The following is an 11,748-nucleotide window of genomic DNA, read 5'->3' on the forward strand; positions in this document are numbered from 1 at the left end:
GAGTTTCGAGATGTGTACTTGATGTGGGTAGGTATACTGTTATTTTGATTAATGAAACAAATCAGAATAAATCAAGTAAGACACATTTATTACTTACATTAACTTCAATGTTTCTACCGTACGGTAACGAGCTTGTTTACAAGGAAAACTGTAGAAGCTGCCAGTGTTTTAGTGCCGTGCCAGTTTTTGAACAACGCTACGGGAAGCGGTAGTTCAAAACGTGTTAAATGTGTCGTTTTGTTACTTCAGTTCGTGTGAATATCGTAAAAGTTCCAGACATTGTATGTCGCCTATTTCACCTAAATATGTTAGGGTTGAGAAAATACAGCCCAAAAATATTTTCCATATGGAGCTAGCGAGATTGTATTTGTAGTATTTGGTTAAAGTAAATGAGAGTTTTCACTTTCTACCAGGTAAGTACGAGTATAAGTACTTTTTTAACTGCTTTGGTTTAACAATAATATTTTAAATACTGAATTAAATTATTAAAAAAATTGTACGCTTTAGCTGTCAACTAGTGTCACTGACATAGGTGATGGACAAAATCCGTAAAAAGGTAGACTGCGGTTTCTAATGTAGTAGCAATGAAAATAAATGGTTCATTTGTTTTCAAAAATTGCCGACCTGATTGCTCGTTGACCAGAGAGTACCTACCTTCGAGGAAACTGAATGACGTAGAGGGTGGAACCTTTTCATTATCAATTTCGTTATGATTTCTTTGGAAAATGTGGGGATATCAACATGACATTAGTAGCACAAAGACTCCACCCTACCTGGTAGGTGTACGTAATTCAGTTTTTTTGACTGTACAGTTACCGGCACCAATATCTGACCCAACTAAGGCGCATAAATATCTGATACGACTCTATTTATAGGGCCGGTAGGACGTGTCAGATATTTTTGCACGCTCCGCTGTGGCAGATATTAATACAAGTGACTATACACGCCGTGCTTTTCCTATTATTATCATATGTGACGTGCATTGGGTCAATCCTAGGGCTGACAGCGCTAGCCCGCGCCGCAGCTGCGCGCTGCCAGCCTCGCCAGCAAGGTAGGCTCAATGCGCTGCCTACCCTGGAACCCAGAATGCACCCTATGCCCAATGCACGCCTGTTTGTATTGCATTGCACCTTTGTCCTGGGCGTTGAGCAGCGAGGAGGACAGCGTCTGGCGCAGCTTGCCGGCGAACGTGCCGGGCGCCTCGATCTGCCCCGGCACGGCGCTCGCAGCATCCTCCGTCGTCACCATCTGCAATCAAACCATCATACTGCTGTATTTTCCCACGAAATAAAATATATGTTTAGTAGTCATAGTGGCGTCTAGACGCATAAACTGTTCACCTATATAATACGAGCACCTATTTCAGTCTGAATTGGCATTTTCAAGATTTAACTGGATTATTTCAGTACCATTTGAGTGGAACGCTGTTAACTAGTTATTAACACCGTGAAAAGACATACTTGAAGCTTGTAGACTTCACAACAAATAATAAGCGTCCAAGCTGCAAACATGTTTCTTGTACTTATACGAATTTATCTGGTATTTTTAATAATAATCGATAGGTATAAATATCCTGCAATAATATTTATTTCGAATTAAATATCCTGCTTTCAGGACAGTTTTATCTAATATTAAATAATACTATGTTAAAATAAGAACATTTTTTTATTTTATTTTCCAACTTTATTAACATGTTTCTACTTCCTTCGTTATTACGTCTGAAATTATGCTATGATAGGTACTATATAATCGTGTAAATTTAATGCAGTTCCACGGCACAGAGTATGTAAGCCAGGTCGTTTTCATCATGTGTTTGCATTATGTTTTTGTTTGTTGTTGTATGTATTAAGTAGTAGGTAGGGACCTATTGCAACATAACTTTAAATAAACTGTTGAATAAATCCCAGTGTTAGTAATGACCAAATCCTAATACTAAGGTTACCAACGATCCGATTAAAAATAAAAGTCACAACGCGCCACGAAAGGTCATATCCCGGGAAGTGTCGCCGCGCAGCGATAAAACTCTTCACACAAAAATAACGACTCGGTAATATTATCGTAAATTTTATGGATAGCAACAGATGGAGTCTGAAATACATCAGACGGGGAAATCAATATTGTCGTCTCTCGAACTCCACCGTTGGGGCTTTTATTGGTGCTGGCTGCCGCGCGAGTCATCTCTCGCACTCCACTCGCTCAATAACTACACTGTTAAGTTACCTCAAATCCCTCTCCACGCATTATTTCCGCTTTGTTGGATTCACTAAACATATATTCCGACGTAATTGTTATCGATAACGAAACTTACGCATTCTATTGTGTAGGTGGAATGAATGATGATTATTTGTTTTATTTATCTTCTTTTATTTTATAATATATAAAAATGAATCCCTAAGTATTTCCCTTGGTCACGGCATCACGCGTGAACGGCTGGACCAATTTCGCTAATTCTTTTTTTGTTGTGTTTGCTATTGTCAGGAGAAGGTTCTTTTTAAAAGAAGATTTAGAAAATTAAAAAAAACTACACCGGGGGCGGAGCCGCGGGCACCAGCTAGGTAAAAAATAAATGTCATGGGACACTTGACACCAAGTGACCTAGTCCCAAACTAAGCAAAGCTTGTACTATGGATACTAGGCACCGGATTAACATACTTATATAGATAAATACATACTTAAATACATATTAAACATCCAAGACCTGAGAACAAACATTCATAATATTCATACAAATATCTGCCCCGGCCGGGAATCGAACCAGAGACCTCAAGCTTCGTTGTTAGGTTCTCTAACCACTTGGCCATCCGGTCGTCAAGATATACCTGTTGAGCTTCTAAAGTATGTACGTCATGAAATCTGACAACCCATAAGCATAAAAAATATATATATTAATTATACGTCCTCGACGCTTTGTGTAAAACTGCTAAAGGTTATATCTCAAAGCAGCGGAAGGAACCGAGTAAGCCCTCAACAAAGGTAACTCCGAGCGGAGGTTGTATATAAACGGGCGGTAAGTCGGAAGGAAACTATAGCCGTTCCGAGGTAACGGGAAGCCACGATACCCGCCGCAACTCAAATCAACGTGAAACATTTTGGTTGGAAAATGTTTTTCATTTATCAACTTGTTACCTATACGGAAGAAGACGTCAGCTGTTGGAGAATAAAAACCGCTATACTTTTCTTAGTCATGTATCAAAATGATGACGGTGTAACGAAGCTTGTTTATTAAGGCAGTACGTATACCGGGTGTGGCCTGTAACGAGCAAATAATTACAATATAGTTCGTACTCGTCAAACTGAACAACATTTAGTTCAGCGACTTTAAAATATATATTTTTTTATATTTATTACACTTTAAAGTTTATTCGAAGCAGCAATGTAAAGCAAAATGCTTGATTTTTGTAGCATGACGGGCGACGTCAGGTGGGTTCTAGGATGGTGTACATTGATAACAGTATTTAATTTGTATGAAAATGGGAAAATCCAAGGACTCCATTATTTTTAAAAGTCGCTTAACTAATGTTATTCAGTTTGACGAGTACGATCTATGTTTAAATTATTTGCTCGTGTTACAGGCCACACCCGGTAGAACTCTCAAAAATAAGGATTTCGTTTTGAGAAATCTCAAGACTATTGCCGTCATTAGTGGGGTCATGAATAGTCGAGCGGCCCGCGGCGCGCCCGCGGGAGCGCGTGCGCCGCTCGACCGCTCACGAGAGCCCCGACTTTATTGGATTTGCCGGCGAGCGGGCGTGCCCTGTGTGCTTACCCCGTAGTTAAATTATAAACGAAATTGGCAGCCGCACTTATTGGGCCTTTAACTCCAGAAAGGGTTGTTTAGACGGCCCCGAGGATACGCCAGCCAGCCTCTGGGGAGGTTTTGTTTTATTACTAATTTTAAGTCCTAGTTCTTTGTAAATTAATTGAAGCATTACGTAACTGCGTAGGCTTATTCGAAAAACAACAATTAGTCAACTCAATGAGTTTACCTGCCTATGGCGGATATTCTCAATGGTATAATTATTATATCATCAGTGCCTCAATAGATGTTTTGACTTATTGACATTCAACAGAAAAGGACGGTGTAATGTAAAGTGATACTAGTCAAGGACTATGTCCATTCGTGACTAAACTTTTAATAAACACATCAAAGTTATTGTCACCACATTGTTACGGCTTCAGAGAGTCGATCCCTCTCTAGTTTTCACGGTAACGGCAGATTTATGAGATAAAGTAGGTCATGAACAGGCGGCGTTCATGACCCGAAGGCGCGGGCGCGGGCGGGCGCGGGCGGGGCGCGGGCGCGGGCGCGGCGCGGGCGCGGGCGCGGGCGCGGGGGCCGGGCTGACCCACTTGTTGCCGGGGCCCGCTATTTACATTACGACTCTAATTGCTGGCGGCGTAGGTATGGCTCGAGAATTGAAACCGTGTACACATGGACACTTCTTGAGGCTTTAGTCTTTTATATGCAACGCTATCGTTTTTAGGGTTTTGGAGCCAAAATGGCAAAAACGGAACCCTTATAGTTTCGCCATGTCTGTATGTCTGTCTGTCTGTCTGCGGCTTTGCTCAGGGACTATCAATGTTAGAAAGCTGTAATTTTGCACGGATATATATGTAAACTATGCCGAAAAAATGGTACAGTCAAGGGCAAAGATATCGCCACGGCCAAAGTTACAAAAATATGTAACACGACTTTATGCACTTAACAATAGGCCGTGTATACATATTTTGCAACTTTGGCCGTGTCGATATCTTTGCCCTTGACTGTACAATAAAAAAATAATAAAAAAAAATTTTTGGGTACCTCCCATAGACGTAAAGTGGGGGTGTTTTTTTCCACCCACGTTGAATTTGAATGCGTGCTGAATCGCATGAGCATAGCATCGTTTATATAAAATACATTGCGTCAACCCCACCTTTTGAACCTTTTACAAAAGTTGATAACACTTGTCGACACGTATAATAGACGAGAATCGATTATTCGAACCTTGTTCGCATTTTTTTTACGTCAATTACGAATTGGGTTATATGTTTTTGTTCTGATCAGTCAAACAGGGTTTTGTTTCACAGCCCGGGCCGCGCTGCTTGTTCCGCGAACAAAACGCTATCAGCCTTAATGACACTAAAGCGCAGTCATTTAGGCTCGCGGTTATATTTCAGCTAATCTGTCAGAACAAATGAGCGCGGGGAGTTCACCGTGGGGTTCCGTAATAAAATAATTGTAGTTTTATTTAGAAAAATGCACGAATAAAAATAGTATTGAGTTAATTAACATACTTAAAGAACTCCTAGGTATGATTAGAAAACCTATTAGAAAGAAAGAACAATTTATTTTGAAATAATATTCATCACATCTGACATACAGTATTTATGTTTGACCTGATAATATCTTTTAAGTAAATATATTATAAATTTGTTATTTCGATTTAGTATAACTCCTACGTAGATACTACATATTTATACACCATACTTTGTTTTTCTTTGGTGATTAGGTATTTTAATATGTAAATGTTAGCTCGTTCAGCCTGAGATACAGGAATTATCCTAGTTCAGGCACATGTGTTACATAGATTTTAAGTGGAATATTGCATTTTATGTTATTTTGTACCGAAATTCATTCAATAATTTTTATTTATTTATGTAGTACAGGTTTTTACTTAAATATCAAAACATTATAATTGGTTATTTGGAGTCTTTTTGTATTTTTTATTTCAACTAAAAACCAGAAAAAGATAACAGCACTGGGAATCGCACCCAGGTCCTCAGCATTCCGTGCTGTGTGCCATACCCCTACACCACCACTGGACAGGAGTAGGTACAGACGCGAATTTCTCCTATGCACACATATCTCAGGTTGCTTATTACCACCACCAAATAAATAGTAGAAATAAGCAACCTGAGATATGTGTGCATAGGAGAAATTCGTCTTTAAATATTATTGATGATAAATATATGTATGTTATTCTGTAAGGTACTTATTGTATGGGCCAAATTGCCCGAAATAAATGAATTTATTATTATTATTAGACAAGCTTAAAAAGAGATAGAAAAGAGTTTACTTTAAATCCTTGCTATTGTACTTGTTTAATTAAGTACAGAATTAAAAAAAAAAACAATAAAAAAAAAACAAAAACCCGACGGCCTTAAAAAATACTACAAAGAAGAAAACAAGTCTAGTGGGCTAGAACTTTGTTAAGTAGCTAACTTAAAGTTCAACAGTCGGGACCCATTAGGTAAGAATTTTTGAGCGTCACGATTTAAATGGGTCCCGACTGTTGAACAAAGTTCTAGCCCGCTAGACTTGTTTTCTTCTTTGTAGTATTTTTTAAGGCAGTCGGGTTTTTGATTTTTTAAATTTATTGTTTTATTTCACACTTTTCTCTGAAAATGGTATATTAAAACGATTATAACCTATAAATTTAGAATGGGCTAATTATTACTTTCATTTGATACCCCAATCGATAGGTGTGAATAAAAATCATTTTTTGAAAACTTACAATTTGGCGCCAAAATTCCCGCCATTTTGATTTTTCAAGAATTTCATGTACTCAGTGTCACTTGCGTCATTAAGACGAATCCAATGACGTTTCATTTATCAAAAATCGGTTCAGTCGTTGAGTAGTTACGAGAGCATAGGAATAGACATACATACATACATACGCGTCAAACACATAGCCCTCCTTCTTCGCAGTCGGGTAAAAAGTACAGTTTCTGCAAAATCTCCTAGAATGTTTAGCTTATGTCTTTCAATGAGTAATCTCGAAAACGGCTCTAACGATTACCACGGCTATGCGGGCTTTCGGGGCGAACAATCGATTTAAGTTGATACTATTTCTGGGTAAACGCGTGTTTTTTAGGTTTGCCGTATTTTTTTGTGTAATTTTCATACGCAATGAGGTCGGTAATTACGATAGTTCTATTATCAGCGTAGTGGTTCAGCGGTATACCTAGTATTGGGCTTGTAAACTTTTTCCACCTAACAGTTAAGATTTTAGAGGGGGGGAATTTTGTACTTTAAAGTTGAATTTTCGCAAATGGATCACTGAATAGAAAAATTGTATTAGCAACCCACCCCCCCTCCCCCCCTTGACAGTCTGACGATACCGATACCATGGTATCCAAAACCAAAATACTTCGAACCGCCCGTGGATATTTTAGTTACGTAAAGTTTAACCTTGATTTTGTGAATAAATCATAAAATACATGCTATTGTTTTATTAACAGTATTTGAATGAGTAAACTTTAATACGTCTCAGTATTTCTTGTTTATTCAAAACCTTGTAGTTAAAAAATTGTGGACACTCAGCGCGTTTTATCCCAGGATAAAAAATCCGGACGGTTTGAGGCATATTGGTCGCGCGCTCAGGACTATCAAGTGGTTAAAAGACCTATCCAAAGATACCCCACAATATAGGGTTAGTCGAGAAAAAAATCTCCCCCACTTTACGTGTATGGGAGGTACGTCAAGGACAAAGATATCGACACGGCCAAAGTTGCAAAAATATGTATACGCGACTCTATGCACTTAACATTAAGGCTTTGATTTTTTTTTGATTTTATCAGTCGATATGTATATTCATGTCAAATTACAGCTTTTTAGTACTAATGGTCTCTGAGTTTCCCCGCGGACACACAGACAGACAGACAGACGGACAGATATGGCGAAACTAAAAAAGGTTTAACGAACAAAAAGAAAAAAACTCGGTCGCCCAGGTACTGGTAATATGGCCATTAAAAGACAAAAAAATCAGTATAGTTTCTGTGATATCAGCTTGCAGTGATTCAAGTCAAGCGACAATCCACATTTTAGCGAGTCACGTGGCGGCCACCGAGGCCGGGCCAACACAAAGGAATGTAATTACACGTCACCGACATACGACCCGATTGCTCTTCCAAGTTATTTTCAGCCTCCACCTAAAACCCATTCGATGTTTATAATGTAACAGAGGCAAGGCCGTCAGATTATGACCCGAGATAAAGGCGGACTCAACAAACATCAACTTTCTACAGAATTTAGTACATATTTTGGAAATTTGGAATTTAATAGAGTTTTAGTGGATAGAGTTTCAATAGAGTTGGAGCTGTGGTGGCCTAGTGGTTTGACCTATCGCCTCTCAAGCAGAGGGTCGTTGGTTCAAACCCCGGCTCGCACCTCTGAGTTTTTCGAAATTCATGTGCGGAATTACATTTGAAATTTACCACGAGCTTGCGGTGAAGGAAACATCGTGAGGAAACCTGCACAAACCTGCGAAGCAATTCAATGGTGCGTGTGAAGTTCCCAATCCGCACTGGGCCCGCGTGGGAACTACGGCCTAAGCCCTCTTGTTCTGAGAGGAGGCCTGTGCCCAGCAGTGGGACGTATATAGGCTGGGATGATGATGAGAGTTTCAGTATAATCGTACATCACACAAGAGATTTTAATTGATTATTATACTTTTGAATTGTATCAAAAATGTAAGATGACTATGTGAATAAATCCAGTATCAAAACTAAACACTGAACTCGATAACATAGATATATTCCATAATGTAGAATAATAATAAATAATATCAATATTCTGGTAAGAAATGCATGATTCAGGTTTAAAAACAATACTTACATATAATCACAACAACAAGTAATGTTAAATTCAGTTTGTAATTATATTGTGTGCCCGGTGACCTGTCGTTTCGCCGAGTTTAATTAGCAGATTTTCGTTTCGCAGACAACTATTGGCAGATTTTTCTTTTGGCCCAGCAACGTTTGGTATAATTTCGTTACGCCGATAATAATAGCGATATGCAGATTTACTTTTAGTCGATTGTTTGTTTCGTAATTGTTTCAGTTAATCGAACAACTGATCGCCGAAATACGATAAGCAGAGTTATCGCATGACATCAAAATGTGTGGTTAGGTATGTCGACGAGCGATAGCGAGGAGGAGTGTTAGGTAGAATTGTGACCAACAACGCACGAGCCGAGCGAGCGAAGCGAGCGTGCCGCGGCAGCGGCCGGTGAGTGCCAGAACCGAACTGCTGGCATTGCGCCTTAGTTCTTTTTGACATCAATATAAAATAAACACAAATTCGGAAGCGATAAGTTGTTCGAGCAAACGTTGAAAATGTGTAGTGATTAATCGGCTAAACAAATTTCTGTTAATAGTTATTCGGCTTACTGACTCACAAGCCAACTGAATAGTCTACTAAAGGTTGAGTTACGAAACGTTAGTCTGCGAAACATATCATCTGCGTACAAATTCATCGGCGTACCGTTACTCGTCGAAACGTGGTCTGCCAATCAATAATCTGCGTTAAAATTGTCGGCGAATCATAAAGTAACCTGTGTGCTCTTACAGGGCGTCATGTCATCGAATAACTTATACAGCTGTAGCATCTACGAGTATAATTATATAAAATGTAACATGACTATACAGTGAAAAAAAACATCATACAGTTGAATTGAGAACCTCCTCCTTTTTTACAAAACCTCCTCTTTTTGTCGTTAATACATTTTAAACTGGTATTTTAGATTTTGAAGCTATATAGGTTAGTAAAAACATGTTTGTATTATATTATTTAATTTTAGTAAAGATGTTAATTGACATGCAATAAATGTCTAAATACATCGTTTTAAATAGTCGATAAATTTAGATAATTCAGTTCCTTATGTACAGCAAATTTGAATGATTATAAAATGTATCTGCTGTAAAGAAACTCAGCTAGAAATGTATTCCAACGAATCATCCCTTCCACCTTTATGGCATCAGCTATAAACAGTTAATTTTCGTCGTTTCGATAAAAATGGTAGCCTTAGTCCCGAAACGTGACCGTTTACGAGTTGTAGCACCGATTGGGTCGCGGAGCAAATACTCACAGGACAAAGAGTCCTTATCCTGACGAAGACCCATGTTTTTACGATTGTGGTTTGATTGCAGATTTTTCACTCCTTACGTTCTTTGCCTACTTGAGTTTTATTTTATCCTTTTAAAGAAAGTACTCATCATAAAGAAAATGGGGAACGCGGCAGTTTCGTTCCCAAGTCTATTAGTTAGGTACGTTTCAAAATTGCCCTGAAAACGCGCGTTAAAACGGGTTAAAGTTAAAGGTAAACCGTTAAATTGCTGATGCTTATTTTATTGCAGGTAGCCAAGTAGACATGCTTATTACGAAATTACGAAATTCCTTATCTCACTGGAACGAGCCAGTGCTCAAAAAGCGTGTACGGCCAGGGTGGAGGCGAACGCTACAATTTCTCTGACATTTGTTAAGTGGCGCAGTAAGATTAAACTGGAGATTTCAGTACCCGCCTGTCTTGGTTGTGCTGAAATGCGCTTAGCATTTTTAATGTGCAGAATTGTATTTTGTGCTTAACACGTCGTCGTGGTATTGTGAGAGATTTAAAATTGTACGTTTTGTTCGCACCGAGCGTCTCGGCTCACAGAAAGCTTTTATCTTAAGAAAAACATCAAGGTACGTGCATTTATACCGCATAACATGTATTAACAAGGTTATAAAAAAGCATAGTTAAAGCAGGGTGGAAATAACAAACGATATATGGAGGGCAACTGCCTAAAATATGGCAAACTAGCTACTTTACTCTCGCATCTCTCGTATTCATCATCATCATCCCAGCCTATATACGTCCCACTGCTGGGCACAGGCCTCCTCTCAGAACAATCTCTCGTATTAACCATTAGATATATTATGGCGTTTGAATTGAAGTTCATAGATTTGGAAAGAAATCCCTCGGATATTCCCAATAATTACAACGTGGTATCATTAACGATACACAAAAAAACACTTGCCGAATTTCATGTTCAAATTTTGGGATTCCGTGGGATCGGAATAAGCAGTATGTCTATGTCTAATTCCAAAGATCCAGCTATCTGCATAGCAAATTTTACCTAACGATTTACGTAGGGCGTCTTAGCAGCTGAGCTGTTAAAAATAAAAGCTTAAGTTGGAGCAACGACATTTAAAATGGAATGTAGAACCTTAACTTTTTTTAAATTCATTTTTTTATTCATGGCAGGATTAACTTATTAAGGAACTAAAGGAGGATTAATTAAATTAAGGAACTGAGACGCCCCACAAGTCTTCGTTTTTTTACTTTCAATGCGTGAATTTTAAATTACTTACGTTTGGAATAGACAAATTTTTTTATAAGTAAGAGCGATTCAGCTAACTTTGAGTAAGACGCGAGACATTTTGTCGTTTCGATGGGGATTTTAGAGAAGTAGGTATTAAACTCGTTAGCTACTTTAACCGCGTCCGTTTCTAATACGTTGTTAATCTTTAATGATATAGAGGACTCCGCGTTCTGACGTCGACCGGTTTCAGTATTTATAATTTTCCAAACTGTTTTAATTTTATCATTTGAGGACTTAATTTTATTAGTTACATATTGGAAAATAATAACTAACGTGCAATAACGGATTGATCCTTATTGTCAACTGAGCAGTTATAATACCAGTAGTAATTAATTCCTTCATAAATGTCTAGTTATTCACATTTCATTTCTGTGACCTTAGAGCTTTGGAGCGTTAAGAAGTATGTTAGGTGTGAAATTGTGTGACAGAATTAGAAATAGTGCGATAAGGGAACGCTGTGGTGTAAATGAAGGTAACTCAAACGGATTGAGAAAGGGATGCTTGGATGGTATGGGCATGTTGAGAGAATGAATGAAACAGATGACAAGGAGATCTATAAACGAGCGTGGAATGGGAATGTTTGGAAGGAGGAAGGCCTAGACGGACGTACCACGATCAAAT

The 11,748-nt window shown here is 38.5% G+C and overlaps 1 protein-coding gene across 8 annotated transcripts in view; it reads right to left on the reverse strand.

Moving 5' to 3' along the window:
• Fife (regulating synaptic membrane exocytosis protein fife) overlaps positions 1–11,748 on the reverse strand; it is a 172,833-nt gene that overhangs the window by 44,293 nt on the left and 116,792 nt on the right. For all 8 annotated transcript variants that reach the window (XM_074091157.1, XM_074091158.1, XM_074091153.1 and 5 more), the window contains exon 4: positions 1,131–1,248. In XM_074091157.1, coding sequence (XP_073947258.1) covers positions 1,131–1,248 — 118 coding nt within the window. The remainder of the gene's footprint in view (positions 1–1,130; positions 1,249–11,748) is intronic.

The sequence above is a fragment of the Choristoneura fumiferana genome, chromosome 8 (genome assembly GCF_025370935.1).
Source record: "Choristoneura fumiferana chromosome 8, NRCan_CFum_1, whole genome shotgun sequence".
NCBI classification, from domain to species: Eukaryota; Metazoa; Arthropoda; class Insecta; order Lepidoptera; family Tortricidae; genus Choristoneura; species Choristoneura fumiferana.